Source organism: Erythranthe guttata, chromosome 14, assembly GCF_056151865.1.
Source record: "Erythranthe guttata isolate IM_541 chromosome 14, IM_541, whole genome shotgun sequence".
In the NCBI taxonomy this organism is placed as follows: Eukaryota; Viridiplantae; Streptophyta; class Magnoliopsida; order Lamiales; family Phrymaceae; genus Erythranthe; species Erythranthe guttata.
Genome location: NC_142546.1, coordinates 26,400,001 through 26,414,282, shown reverse-complemented (window position 1 = coordinate 26,414,282; position 14,282 = coordinate 26,400,001). Strand labels below are relative to the sequence as shown.

At 38.4% G+C, this 14,282-nt stretch overlaps 3 protein-coding genes and 1 pseudogene across 8 annotated transcripts; 2 read left to right on the top strand and 2 right to left on the bottom strand.

Annotated features, from left to right (window-relative positions):
- Positions 1-113: 113 nt before the first annotated feature.
- Positions 114-3,926, bottom strand: LOC105956228 (wall-associated receptor kinase 2-like; annotated as a pseudogene). Its single transcript, XR_016029855.1, has 4 exons — positions 3,579-3,926; positions 1,808-2,323; positions 1,554-1,718; positions 114-1,443 (listed from the first exon to the last, which is right to left on the bottom strand). The product of XR_016029855.1 is annotated as a wall-associated receptor kinase 2-like (transcript).
- A 435-nt stretch (positions 3,927-4,361) lies between these two features.
- LOC105968230 (uncharacterized) lies at positions 4,362-7,166 on the top strand. Its single transcript, XM_012992855.2, has 5 exons — positions 4,362-5,264; positions 5,627-6,082; positions 6,154-6,531; positions 6,621-6,688; positions 6,798-7,166. The coding sequence occupies exons 1-5, from the start codon at positions 4,647-4,649 to the stop codon at positions 6,994-6,996; spliced, it is 1,719 nt and encodes a 572-aa protein (XP_012848309.2). The 5' UTR covers positions 4,362-4,646; the 3' UTR covers positions 6,997-7,166.
- Positions 7,167-7,173: 7 nt separating this feature from the next.
- On the bottom strand, positions 7,174-10,276 carry LOC105968231 (putative alkaline/neutral invertase D). Of its 5 annotated transcripts, XM_088814237.1 has the most exons (5): positions 10,174-10,276; positions 9,367-9,625; positions 8,307-9,171; positions 7,666-8,224; positions 7,174-7,580 (listed from the first exon to the last, which is right to left on the bottom strand). In XM_088814237.1, exons 3-5 carry the CDS (start codon positions 9,138-9,140, stop codon positions 7,285-7,287), a joined length of 1,689 nt encoding a protein of 562 aa, XP_088670363.1. In that variant the 5' UTR covers positions 9,141-9,171; positions 9,367-9,625; positions 10,174-10,276; the 3' UTR covers positions 7,174-7,284. The 5 variants fall into 5 exon arrangements, with proteins under 5 accessions (XP_088670363.1, XP_012848311.1, XP_012848313.1 ...); XM_012992857.2 differs by having other exon boundaries at positions 9,367-10,276; XM_012992859.2 differs by lacking the exon at positions 9,367-9,625 and having other exon boundaries at positions 9,922-10,254.
- A 460-nt stretch (positions 10,277-10,736) lies between these two features.
- Positions 10,737-13,163, top strand: LOC105968236 (alpha-(1,4)-fucosyltransferase). Its single transcript, XM_012992866.2, has 3 exons — positions 10,737-11,535; positions 12,197-12,370; positions 12,461-13,163. Exons 1-3 carry the CDS (start codon positions 11,050-11,052, stop codon positions 13,028-13,030), a joined length of 1,230 nt encoding a protein of 409 aa, XP_012848320.2. The 5' UTR covers positions 10,737-11,049; the 3' UTR covers positions 13,031-13,163.
- Positions 13,164-14,282: the final 1,119 nt, after the last annotated feature.

The window sequence follows — 14,282 nt, the reverse complement described above, 5'->3', positions numbered from 1 at the left end:
AATGCTTACAAAATGGACATCTTCCAATATTCATAATCAACTCAAATCAATAATATGGAGAATATATGTATGAAAGTGGCAAGTGCAAAGCATTAAGCATGTGCAGAATTAACCTACCTATATAGAGGAGATAGTAATAGCAGATACAAATTTATAGATAACAAATGTTAATGAAGCATTAATAATAATAATCATCTTCCAGTTCCAGTGGTTCCACCACCTAGTACCGGTGGTAAGATGTGATCCCTAAGGCTATCAAACCCAACACTGCTACTACTATTACTATAACTTCTACTAGTGTTGTTTACGAATCCACTGTTTACGAATCCACTGAATCCCTGATCAGCACCACCATTAACACACCATCCTTGATCATCTCCATCATTATTTACTGATGACTGTTGTACTGATGATGTTAATGATAATATTCCCTCAAGCTCCATTGCCACTTGTTTCATCTTCTCCTCTAACATTCAAACACCTTTTCGCAAGCACTCCTACTCTCATCGCATTTCCCTCATCTACATCTCTCCCCACAACAATAATTTCAAACAAACTCTCTTTCTTCTGCCCTTTCATCACAGACAGGAAATAATTCGCTAAACTTCTATCCTCCTCAGCCCTATCATAGCACAACGCCTTCTTTCCTGTTAGCAGCTCCACAAGCACTACTCCAAAGCTGTACACATCGCTCTTCTCCGTCAGTTGATTCGTTTGCATGTACTCTGGATCCAAATATCCAAATGTCCCCTGCACCATTGTAGATAGTTGCTTTTCATCCAAAATCCGACACTTTTGCTGTCAACTTATGGTCTAATAGAATATTAGCCGACTTCACATCTCTGTGTATGATTGGAGTTGACGCAGACGAGTGTAGATACGCAAGCACCCCCGCAGTTTCTGCAGCTATTCTCAAACGCACGTCCCAAGAAAGACCACGGGCTTTCGCCTTGTTGTGCACGTGTTCGAACAATGTGCCGTTGCTTATGAACTCGTACACCAGCAGAGGTACTTGTGTCTCCAGACAGCAGCCTATGAGTTTCACTACATTCCTGTGGTTGATTTGGGATAGAACTGTCATTTCATTGATGAATTGCACGATTTGGTTTGGATCAACTTGTTTCGACTTTTTGATGGCGACTACTCTGTTGTTTGATAAGAAGCCTTTGTATACAGTGCCGTAGCCTCCTTGACCGACGATCATACTGGTGTGGAAGTTGTTGGTGGCCTTTTCCAGCTCCGATTCGCTGAATATTCTTGCAGTATGATCAGATGATGATGATGATGATCCAATAGCTCTTGTAGAAGCGAGTTTTTCTTGCAAGAGCATGCCTCCATTTTGAAGAAAGAACTTTTGTTTCATCTTAATCAGCCTTCTTCTCTTCAGTTCCAAGTGCAACCAACATGCACCCAATATCACAACTATCACTCCTAAAGCAATTCCTGCATGCAGTTGCAACCAAACACAGACTCTGGAGAGTTACTGCTTACTATATATAGAGAGACCTCTTAATAAAAGTAGTCTGTCTGAAAAGGAAAATGTTAATTCTAACCTGATACAAGCTTAAATAAAAGTGATTCGCCACGAATACAACCTTGTGCCCCTTTTATCCCATCTCCACGGTACCCTTTAGGGCAAACACATTTAAAACCACCTAGTGTGTTCATACATCCCTTTTCGCAGGTGTTGAGATACGAATTTCCGCATTCGTCTATATCTGTAAAAGTGATCTAGTAGAAACACTTGTTTGCAGTTGAAGTAAAACAGTAAAGAAAAGAAAGATCATTAATTAATTAGCAAGGATACCTTTACAACCATCAAATAGGTAGGGATTTCCATGATATCCATCATGGCAAAAACAACGATACCCGTAACCATTGTCGGGCTTGTAACAATTGGAATTCACACTTTTGCAAGCATAGGTAGAAGAATTCATCTGGGCATCCTCACAAGTCCCATTTCCAATGGCCCAATCAACCACCATGGGAAGACTTACTACACTCTTCAAGTTGGTCAGATTCTCGGGAGAAAAGGTGAAAGCAGTCTCCTCCACTAGAAAACCGTAGCTGCAATTATTGAAATCCGAAACCTCACTGTAATTGTTGTAGCTCTTCAAAGCTAACTCCACTCTCCAAACTTGTTTAGGAATAGATGTCTGGCAGCAGCCTAACCCTGGATCAGATCATCTTTGGCATAGCACATGGCAGTGCACCCGGTCTGGTAATTCCGGTTAAGTCGGCGGCCGGAGACGAAACCATAAGTGTCGCAGCCGACGATAGTGAACTTATTGGCTGTGTTGTTAACTGTAAGGGAAATGGGGAGGTATTGTTAAGTGTATAATATACACTTAATTATACCTTTTAATTGGAGCTTTTGGTGTGTTTTAATGATAATTGGTGCTTAAAATGGCTATTATTTGTATTTTAGGTGCAAATTGAAGAATTGGTAACTTTTGGGGTGAAAACTGCAAATTCAGAGAAAAAGTGGGCCGAAAGTGAAAAAATCAGAAATCTGGAGAATCAAAGACCGCACGGCCGTGCGGATTTTAGTTCAAAATCTCACACGGCCGTCCGGATGGGCGTGATGGCGCAGTGAAGGAATTTTAATTACACAAGGAAACCCGCCCTATTTTAGTTTTGCACCCTATTTAAAGGCCACAAGCACACAATTAGACGAATCTTTTATCTTTTACCTTTTATTTTTATTTGGAGTTTTTATCTTTTCTACACGCAATCAAGGAGCTCAAGAACGAAGACGAAGAATTGACGACTCTTCATCCTAGTTTTCCTCTTTTATTAGCTTTTATGATTTTTCGTATTTTTATTATGCTTTTCGTTACGAACATGAGTAGCTAAGTTTTTACTCTAGGATTTTATTGGAACCCTATGTGGTAACTCGAACCTATTTTTCTATTTTTATGCAAGTTTAATTCTTCGATTATTTCTTCTATCTTGATCGTATTTAGTGCATGAGCGTAGCTAACTTATGTTGCTATTTGTTATTGTTAGAATTGATTGACAGATCGTTTTAATAATTAGAACAGGGATAGAAGAGCCTTCGAGTAGTTTTTCACCGAATGAGTGTGTTAATTGCATGTATTATCGTAGACATACAGATAATACCTTAGGTAGCCGTTTGCGAGACTTGTTATTTAATGCTTTATTTATATTAGGTTTGCATAGACATATAGTGAATCTTTTATGAATAATAGGTTTATAGCGCAGCGACAGCTGGTTATGAATAATTTCGTGTCTTGGGTTAATAATCGGGAATCGTAACTTGCATAATAGGAGATTAATTGGGTGAGAATTATTGCATAGGGGGAAGATAAAATCCTAGATCCGTTTATTATTGATTTTTCTCGTGATTACTTGTTTTCTTAATTATTTTAATTTTATTAGTTAATTAATTTGACAACCTTGCGTAGGCTGGATAAAAATCACAATTGTTAGGATTTGGTACTTAGGATTAAATAATTTACGTATTCCCTGTGGGATCGACATCCGACTCTCACGAGTCTACTTTACTACTTGTTTGCGATACGTACACTTGCGTGTTGGTATTTAGCACCCAACAGGTATATTGAAGGATCGTTGGTTGAAGATCTAGTCCGATTTGGATAGTAGCAGTCGTGTGCTATGAACTGCAAGATCGTGAGCTGGCCATCGAGTGTAATATTAGTAATTTCAATGGTGGAGTTCTGCAAGTATGGTTTTCACATTTCCTCTGTTGTGCCGAAAGGAAATGGGATGTTCACATTCCCACATCGATCGGTGCAACCTGGCTTTGCTATTGATGAGTTATAATTAATTACTGGTGCAACTGCAACTGATGATGATGTACTAACTGAGGCATCTAAAGGAAGAAGAAGAAGAAGAAAAAGAAGACCTGCATCATGAAACAATCCCATGATCATGTTATGCATGTTTTCTTGGACCAAGATTATTTTAAAGTAGTATACATGTATATATCATGGTGAATTAATTAATCAATGGTTCTAAAAAAGATATATTTGGAATTTTCAATCAGAAAAGGTTTGTGTGTAACATGAAAAGTCTTTCAAATTATTATTAGCCTTCTTTCTAGGGGGGGGGGGGGGGGGGGGGAGATCTTTCTGCACTGATTACTATTATTAATATCAAATTGTAAATAATATTAATTTAAATCCCCGGCCTTTGGGACGTTAGATTCAGTACAGATTTCGTCTTCGTCAACCCATCTTTTTCATGCTTCCCTGTCTCCATTTATTACAATTACAACTATGGAATATTTTGAATTAGTCTACTACTACTTCAAACATGATTAATTATTCCTTGTAAATAAGATTAATAAATTGGACTCAACAGACCAAACATAATACACATGGGGAGTAAAATATAATATTGCAATTTCAATGTGCTTTAAAATGAAAAGACGGAAAAAGGATGAATTAAAAGAATTAAAGAATTACTAGAATTAAATCCCCTTCCCTGTTTTCAACCCTAAAACCCCTCTGTTCCGCCAAAACCATTTTCATCTCCATCTTCTTCTTCTTCTTCTTCTTCTTTCAGTCGACATATATATATATATATATTTAGACGTGCGTGACTTAGTGGAACTCTTTCTTTCTGTATAGTTTGAATTGGGAGTGAGATGCACCATAGTGATGCAGAAACTGCTGCGCAGAACCCCCGTTACCCCGCCTATTTCATTGGTTAATACTCCCCTCTCTCTACCCGTCTCCAACGCTGCCTTTCTTTCTATAGGCTTTTCCGGCGGCCCCCCCAAAACCATTCACAAAATGTTTTCTTCGGCCCACTCTCTCCACCATCCTCATCCCTTGAACCATCCTAGAAAATCCCTTTCACCCCCCACGCCTCAGGGCCTTCTTTTCAAGAGTTCATCTCCCTGCACTTGTTCTTTTGAGACCAACAGCAGCAATACGGTGCCGTTGAGGGCTTGGGTGGTATCCAAAGACACTAATAAATATGCTACTCTCGGTGTTGGGTCCCACAGAGCCGCATGGTTCACTACACTTGCTCGTAATTCGAGTAAATGTGGTGAACTTCCTGTCTCAGAGGAGGGAGAGAATTACGTCGAAAATGTGAAAGGGGCTGAGGATAGGAGAGTGCAAAGGAGGCAGAGGAGTGGTGGAGCTGCCACTTTGTTGGTGGGGAGCCCGGATTTACTCACCGTTCCAGGAGTGGGCCCCAAGAATTTTAGGAAGCTGGTGGAGAAAGGGTTTGAGGAAGTAGCCCAGCTCAAACAGCTCTATAAAGATAAGGTATTTTACTGATGTGGTATGGTGTTGCATTGATTTTCTTGGTTATTTCGAGCACGTTGAACTTTTGTTGTTTGGTATTCTTTTTGTCGGGCTTAGACTGTTGGTGTATGGAAACAAAACAGGAAAAATGAAGTGAATTTTAGTTTCATGCCATAAAAAAGTTGTGTTGACTTGCAGAATTATGTGTCATGTTTGTTCTGGTTGTGGCCTGAGATTGGTGCGGGTTATGTAGAAAAAAAAAGGGGATTCTTGGTTGACTTGTATTTTTATATCTGTATTCGTCCGTGGGGAAGGATTTTATATCACTTGTGCAGTTAGCTTACAACATAATAATAACACAAGCAGGTATTGTTGTGATGCAGTTTTTCGGCAAATCAAGTCAGAAGATGGTGGAGTTCTTACAGAGTTCAGTGGGGATCATACACAAGAACCATGCTGAGAGTATAACTACATTTATAAAGGAGAGTGTTGATGAAGAGCTGAAGGAAAACAGTGTAAAACCTGCTCAAAAGAAGAGAATAACTTTATGTGTTGAAGGCAATATCAGTGTGGGAAAGTCTACGTTCCTGCAGAGAATAGCCAATGAAACAATTGAGCTTAGAGACCTTGTGGAGATTGTTCCTGAACCAGTTGACAAGTGGCAGAATGTGGGTCCAGACCACTTTAACATATTAGATGCATTTTATGCGGAGCCAGAGAGATACGCATATACCTTCCAAAACTATGTATTTGTTACAAGAGTTATGCAGGAGAGGGAGTCATCTGCCGGCATTAAGCCCCTCAGACTAATGGAACGGAGTGTCTTCAGTGATAGAATGGTATGTAATAATATAACATTTTGGTATCTAAATTCTCTCATTAATCAATGGATTATTTCTTTGTTATCAAGGTTTTTGTGAGAGCTGTTCATGAGGCAAAGTGGATGAATGAGATGGAAATTAGCATTTATGACTCATGGTTCGATCCGGTTATTTCAAGCTTGCCTGGTCTTATTCCCGATGGATTTATCTATTTGAGGGCAAGCCCAGATACCTGCCACAAGCGTATGATGTTGCGTAAGAGAGCAGAAGAAGGCGGAGTAACTCTAGATTATCTGCAAGGCTTGCACGAGAAGCACGAGAGCTGGCTTTTCCCATTCCAAAGTGGAAATCACGGAGTTCTTTCTGTCAGTAAGCTACCAAACGAAGTCGATTGGTCTTTGCATCCCAATATAAGGGACCGTGTGTTCTATTTGGATGGTGATCATATGCACTCTAGTATCCAAAAGGTACAAACTCTGCTTGCTTATATGTCAACTGTTTTCCATGACATTGTGTTTTTCTTTTATTGTTCTTTTTTTATATATGTATATTGCAGGTTCCTGCTTTGGTTCTTGATTGTGAACCAGACATTGATTTTAGCAGAGACATAGACGCTAAGCGGGAGTATGTTCCTTGTTGAATTTCTCTGTTTTTGGATAAGGGTATTTTTTATACTTCTGTCTCGTGATGCAATGTTGTAATTTATTTTGTGCTGGATTTATTGTGTGTGAAGGTATGCTCGACAGGTGGCAGAGTTCTTTGAATTTGTGAAGAAAAAGAAGGAAGTTAGTGACTCAAATGTTGGAGAAGATGCATTAAAAAGCAACCCGGTAGTATTACCAAATCATGGAAACCTGTGGATGCCGGGAACACAACCTTCCCTCAACTCGTTGGATTTCAGAAAAGCCATGTCATTCATGTCTCAACAGTGAACTAGTGTTTGCTTCTTCTGTCTTAAGATTTTATGGTGTCCACCACAAAAATGATGTCCATGTAAAAATATGTTTATTAACCGCCACCCAACTTTTAGAGGTATCAGGAGGAGTTGTAATTTTTTATCGATTGTCTTCAATGAAAGCTTGCGTTGTTTAGATACTGCAAAGAATGTCTTTCGTCTTCATCAGAATCATATATGATAAGTAACACAGAAACAAACTTGTAATCATATTTACAACAACAATGAGGGAATTAAATCACCAAATAATCTTTCTTGTGGATGTTCAGCAAGTCCAGGAGGAACATCTCTTAAAAACATGCTTCATCTGCTTGTCTTGTTCAAGAGAAATCATCCCCAAGTTAGAAGGATCCTCCAACATCATTTTAGCGACTAAATATCCAGCAATTGACCATGTCTGGTTTTTCCTTGCTTGCTTACCTATATACCTTCCCAGTTTCCCATCATAGTATTCTGGCCACCCATCCTTCCCCAAACGGCTCTCTGCTATATCTATCGCTCGTCTCGCAATCTGCGGCCTCCCAGTCTTGATCGATGCAGCTGTCACCATCCATAACAGCACTGCAATATACATACATTCCAACATTATATATACAGATATATATATTCGAAATTATATATAGTGAAAGCAAATGACTATCTATACCTGGCCAAGACCCTCCATTATGATAACTCCATCTTGTATTCTTGGGATCACAGCCCGTCACTATTCGCCACTCGTGATTTTCAATTGCTGGGTAACATATTTTCATAGGCATCTCTCCAACCAGCTCCTCCCACCTTCCTTCAATCAGATCCATTATTGCACATGCTTGCTCGTGACTGGCTAGAGAAGACAATATTGCCACACAGTTGCCCAATGCAAACCACCTAAAATCCATCCTCGCCGGACTTACATTTCCGACAAAATATCCTCCACGCGTCGGCATAAAGTCGAACACCCACTCCGGTATCGAATCCGGAATCACGTTAAACTTATTCACAGCAGTATGGGAATATTCCTCTGTTTTATAACGATATATATCATTTAGTTGCTGGAAATCGATCCAAAAGTAACTTCTCATATGATAGCTCAAGGCGTGCAAACGCTTTTCTATTCTCTCGATGAACTCTTGTCCTTCTTCGTCTTGCTTCATCATTACGAGAGCACATCTTAATGCCATAAAGAAGAGTGCTTGTATCTCAATAGGGTACCCATATATTCCCTGTTAAAATACTTCAAATATGACAACAAAAAAATGATTAATAAAGAGTGATAGGAGAGAGAGAGATTTATTTCATTCTGACCATTCTACGATCGATCATGGAGCAACCATCGGCACAAAGCAAAGTGGGGAATGTGTCGAATCCTTCAGAGAGACAGAGCGTGAGTATAAGTCTCATACCCTTTTGGCATTCTGCAGTTTCGGCAAGAGATAAATCTCCTGTAGATTTTGTATAAGCACGCAGAAGAATAATCCACCAGAAACCAGAATCAACAGGAGCAACTCTGCCGATAGCACTCTCACCAAAATCTGCAACTATGGTATCCGTTTTACGAACAGGATGGTGAAGAACTTTGAAGCTAGCAGGCATAGCACCCTCACCCAATTTGAACCTATCTATTTTCTTCTCCCACCCTTGTAGCTGAAGTGTCTTGAGTAAAAAATTCTTCACAATATCAGGCTCACCGTTCATTAGAAAAGCCAGGGCACTCGGTACAAAATCTCTAACAAAAACCTGATCGTAATTCAAGACTTCTTCAGAAGCATGATCGTAAGCAGCGATTGTGCCGACCGGTTGACCACGGAAGTAGACCAAGGAGCGTCGAAGCGCCTCCCACGCATCTGCAACAATCGGATGAGGCTCGAAAGAATCATCAGCTGCTGATGATCTGGTGGGGCTGTCCAATGGCGAGTATATACTCTCGTAAGTATCTAAACCTCTGATTAAACCGATTGATAACTCGCTGAGTGACCTATCGTCGAATGATATTTTCCGCTCTATGTTTAATCTTGGCTTGCCGATTAGCTTTGAGAGATCATAGTCGTTGATTGAGCTAACATTTGTAAGTCCAAGAATATCTTTTGCAACGTCAGTTTCCTTCTTCTTACCATCCAAAACGACATTAACACCATCCATAATTTATGTTTGATTCCAAAACAAAGATCTTCTGAATCGCAGGGAAATTTTCATCATCAGACCACACAATTAGGCAAATAACATTATCATGCATGTGTACAAAAAGAGGATAAACACAAGCTTTTACCAAGTTTTAGAAAGCCAAAGTAAAGAAGCCTAGCTAACAACCATATGTAAAGAAGAAGAGAAATTAACAACCATACTATATATTAATAAGCTTAATTACCTTACCCACATGCAGTGGAAGCTAAGTCTATAAATAAAATCTTTGGCTCTGATTTAGCCGAGCAATACGACAGGTTTTGTCATCTATTTAATAATTAAGTCAGCAACTTTACAACAGATTTCATGTGAGTGATGTGAGAAAAACTTGGGAAACGAAGAACGTAAAACTAAGCTGATAATTTGAATGACTTGCATCACGTAAAAAGAGAGAGCAACCACGTGTATTGCAGAAGAGAACAGGAGGTACAGACATTGAAATCCTATATAATAAGAAAAAGGAAACTAAGTCGTTGAATAATGGATGTATATATCTGAAGCAAACTAATAACTAGTTAATGCGAATAAGAATGCAGAAGAAGAAAATGAAATAGACAAGAATGCATGCAGAACAAGAGATGGTGCAATCAATATAACCCACAAAATTCAAAAGATGAATAAGGTTGCAAATTAAAAATAAACAAGAGAGGTACGCACGTATATCGTCAATTAATATATAAAAGATGAAGAAACATGATGATGCATGTATACGTACGTATAATAGAATTAGAGGGCAAACCTTGAAGATGGTTGGATTTGTGAGACAGGAAATAATATATATAATTATATATAGGGGATGAGCCAAAAAAAAAAATTGTAAAGGGAGAAGACAGGAAAAACATATATCGATCAATAATATGATGATGATGAGCATGAATGCATGTTATTCGAATCTTCTTTCTTATAAATTTTATAGACCAACCAACCAACAAATTAATATCAACCAAACCAGAAAACACTGTCGTCTGCAATGCAATGTGAATAGACAGACCGGTGAGAAGAGAGAGAGAGAGAAAGAGAGATGGATAAAATATTTTTTCTTTTATATAAACTTATCCAAACAACCTAATATAATCACCTAACCACAATTCCTTACCTGGCTTTCAGGACAACGTGCTTCATATGTACTAATTTAGAACTCACATGTTTTTCTTTTACTTGATTATTATTATTATTATTATTAATAAATTAATTTAATAATAATGGAATGTTCTCTGCTAAACGACCACATGCAATGACCCCCAACCCACCGACACCTCTCTATTTGCATCTTAAAAATAAAGCAAAAGTGACCCCTCTCATTTTCATACAATTGAGTGAACAAATTTCACATTTTCAATTACTTAGTTCATTATTAAATCTTCATCTTAAAAATAATGCACGCTTATTTGACTTTGAAAAAAAAATCAGCTAATTATTAAAAATTTTAGAAAATATTTGATTGAGATTCTTTGTCATCAAATAATCTGCAATCATATTAGAGTAATCTGTATCTCTAAAGAGATATTATTAGAGTATAATTTAAATTAGAATTAATGGGAAATTGAAAGATATGAAAGCTTGAGTAGGGCTAAGGGTTGTGATAATTCATGCTATTGGGTCTCTTTAATTTAAACAATTGGGCCAGACAAACAATTAGCCCAATCTATCTATAGGTTTTGATCCATAACTAATTCAGATTCCTTTTCGTTTCAGATCCACCAACCACCACCATCATCATCATCATCAATTCATCATCACGCACTGCGTTTCTTTCTCACGCCGACTGTTGTGTGAGTTGCGACACACAGAGCGAGCGAGAGAGAGAAGCGGACGGACACAATTACAATCCGACCGAAGTTGTTGAATCTCTTCTGTTATTACTGTTATGCAGTTGAAACCTATCAAGACAACTGCGATAACACTCATGTTAGGGTTTTCACTCATCATCCTCTTCCTAACTGCCTTTCTACAAACCCCATCTGCCAACTCTTCAATCCCATTACCTAATTACTCTAGTTTCCACACCCTTTCAAGAAGTTCCACCACCCCACAACCTTTCAAAGACTTATTCAATGCATACAAAAATTGGGATTCCCAAGTGGGTTGTGCCAACTTCAGGGAAAAACACACTGACTTATCTCTAAATAGGTCAAAGATCTCGTCTTTACAGAATGTTCAGGGTGAAATCCATTGTGCTGATTTGCTGATGAACCATGTCTCTATTCTGGTCAAAGGCTGGACTTGGATTCCTGATAATATGGATAATTTGTATAGCTGTAGATGTGGGTTGACCTGTTTATGGTCCAAATCTTCTCTTCTTGCTGATAATCCTGATGCCCTGTTCTTTGAATCCGTTACTCCTCCATTCCAGGTTTTTACTTCTTCAACTTACTTTTCCATCTCACTTTCTGTTTCTTCGAATATCTCACTCAATTTAGGGTTTTTGCTTTCTTTGTTCTATGGTTTACACTCTTAAAAAATACTTCAAGATCAATGTACAATTTCAGTAACTGCTACTTTGAGTTCCGATTCTTGTTCATTGATGTGATAGTTAGCTTTTCATCATCACTAATATAGCTCTGCCTGTTATATTTTGCAAGGATAGTGTGTCTCAATTTTAAATGGTCCAAACATTATCCCCTGAATCGAAATTTTGAAATTAATTAAGCAGGAAAGAGTTTTAAAGATAGGCGAATAGAAGCCGCCTTCACCACCTTCCCATACGACTATCGACTAGGATTTTTATGCATCTTGCATATTCTAGTGTAAATCCTTCTCCTTCACCATTGAGCAGGCATCATACATAATAATTACCTATTGGTATTGGAAGGAGTAACCGGGAAAAAATCCCAGTTGATGAGTTGGGAGGCAACTTCAGAGTCAAGGGTTTCAGTATTTTACTAATGTTTCTTTTAAACAAGATTTCTGGATTGGCATATCTGACTAGTTTATTTTGCTTGGTCTATTTCCACATGACCCGTGAGCTTTTCGTTAAGCTTCATCATACTAAGTGTCATCTTTACTTTTGATAGAGACAAGATGGTGATCCACTTCGTGTATATATGGATCTTGAAGCTGGCAGAAAGAGGTCGAGCTACGAGGACATCTTTATAAGTTATCATGCTAAAGACGATGTCCAGTCAACTTATGCTGGGGCGCTCTTTCATAACAACAGAAATTATCAATTATCTTCCATTAAGAACAATGTAAGTCTTTTTCATGGAACAATTCTATAGTTAGTCACCATACATTTGTTTACTATTTTTTTTTTTTTTTTTTAATTTTGGTATTTGAAGGACACTCTTGTTTATTGGTCTTCATCACGGTGCTTGCCTCAAAGGAATGAGCTTGCTAAAAAGCTACTAAGACTTTTGCCCCACCATTCTTTCGGCAAGTGCTTGAACAACATGGGAGGCATAGACAGAGCACTCTCTCTATATCCCGAGTGTGTGAAGGATCCGAATGAAGCACCTAAATGGTGGGATCATCTGCATTGTGCTATGTCCCATTATAAGTTTGTCCTGGCAATTGAAAACACTATGACAGAGAGTTATGTGACGGAAAAACTGTTTTACGCACTAGATTCAGGAGCAGTTCCCATTTATTTTGGTGCCCCAAATGTGTGGGACTTTATACCTCCTCACTCGGTTATAGACGGTACACAATTCAGTTCGATGGAGCAACTGGCTTCTTACGTCAAGTCTGTAGCCAACGATCCTATCGCATATGCAGAGTATCATGCATGGAGGAGATGTGGTGTATTAGGTAATTATGGAAAGACTCGTGCAGCTAGTCTCGACACTTTACCTTGTAGGGTATGTGAGGCCGTGAGCAGAAAAAATGGGAGAAATGCAAAGGCTTTTTAAACCAACTGCCGATACTTTATGATTTTTGTGTGATAGTACATTGTTAGAGAGTAGTATATACAAGCACTGAGAATGAGATGTAGAAAGACTTGAACGCTGACAATTCGAATTGTACAGAATATTTTGCTGCTAACTTTAACTCGTGCTCTTTTCTATGCACGCGTATCTATATATATATATATATGTGTGTGTGTGTGTGTGTGTGCATAGAAAGGATGGATGCACTCTGGGAGATGATACAAGTATTTGGCCTTTTTACTCGTCTTGTTCTGTAAGGATGAATTTGTTGTGAAGAATGATTTCCAACTGCAATTTACTTATTTACTCTACTGTTTTTACATTTCTCTCTCTCGGGTAAGGCCAAAACGGGCCTTTAATTGATATATATATGTGTGTGTGTGTGTGTGTGTGTGCATAGAAAGGATGGATGCACTCTGGGAGATGATACAAGTATTTGGCCTTTTTACTCGTCTTGTTCTGTAAGGATGAATTTGTTGTGAAGAATGATTTCCAACTGCAATTTACTTATTTACTCTATTGTTTTTACATTTCTCTCTCTCTCGGGTAAGGCCAAAACGGGCCTTTAATTGATATATATATGTGTGTGTGTGTGTGTGTGTGCATAGAAAGGATGGATGCACTCTGGGAGATGATACAAATATTTGGCCTTTTTACTCGTCTTGTTCTGTAAGGATGAATTTGTTGTGAAGAATGATTTCCAACTGCAATTTACTTATTTACTCTATTGTTTTTACATTTCTCTCTCTCGGGTAAGGCCAAAACGGGCCTTTAATTGATATATATATGTGTGTGTGCGTGTGTGTGTGCATAGAAAGGATGGATGCACTCTGGGAGATGATACAAGTATTTGGCCTTTTTACTCGTCTTGTTCTGTAAGGATGAATTTGTTGTGAAGAATGATTTCCAACTGCAATTTACTTATTTACTCTATTGTTTTTACATTTCTCTCTCTCGGGTAAGGCCAAAACGGGCCTTTAATTGATATATATATGTGTGTGTGTGTGTGTGTGTGTGTGCATAGAAAGGATGGATGCACTCTGGGAGATGATACAAGTATTTGGCCTTTTTACTCGTCTTGTTCTGTAAGGATGAATTTGTTGTGAAGAATGATTTCCAACTGCAATTTACTTATTTACTCTATTGTTTTTACATTTCTCTCTCTCGGGTAAGGCCAAAACGGGCCTTTAATTGATATATATATGTGTGTGTGTGTGTGTGTGCATAGAAAGGA

Excerpts from the sequence above, each read along its gene's own strand:
- LOC105968236 (XM_012992866.2), top strand. The coding sequence starts at position 11,050 with ATGCAGTTGAAACCTATCAAGACAACTGCGATAACACTCATGTTAGGG. Across the intron at positions 11,536-12,196 it reads CCGTTACTCCTCCATTCCAG|AGACAAGATGGTGATCCACT; the intron begins GTTTTTACTTCT and ends TACTTTTGATAG. Across the intron at positions 12,371-12,460 it reads TATCTTCCATTAAGAACAAT|GACACTCTTGTTTATTGGTC; the intron begins GTAAGTCTTTTT and ends TGGTATTTGAAG.
- LOC105968230 (XM_012992855.2), top strand. The coding sequence starts at position 4,647 with ATGCAGAAACTGCTGCGCAGAACCCCCGTTACCCCGCCTATTTCATTG. Across the intron at positions 6,083-6,153 it reads GTGTCTTCAGTGATAGAATG|GTTTTTGTGAGAGCTGTTCA; the intron begins GTATGTAATAAT and ends TTTGTTATCAAG. Across the intron at positions 6,689-6,797 it reads GACATAGACGCTAAGCGGGA|GTATGCTCGACAGGTGGCAG; the intron begins GTATGTTCCTTG and ends TTGTGTGTGAAG.
- LOC105968231 (XM_012992857.2), bottom strand. The coding sequence starts at position 9,140 with ATGGATGGTGTTAATGTCGTTTTGGATGGTAAGAAGAAGGAAACTGAC. Across the intron at positions 8,225-8,306 it reads CCATGATCGATCGTAGAATG|GGAATATATGGGTACCCTAT; the intron begins GTCAGAATGAAA and ends GTATTTTAACAG. Across the intron at positions 7,581-7,665 it reads TAATGGAGGGTCTTGGCCAG|TGCTGTTATGGATGGTGACA; the intron begins GTATAGATAGTC and ends TGTATATTGCAG.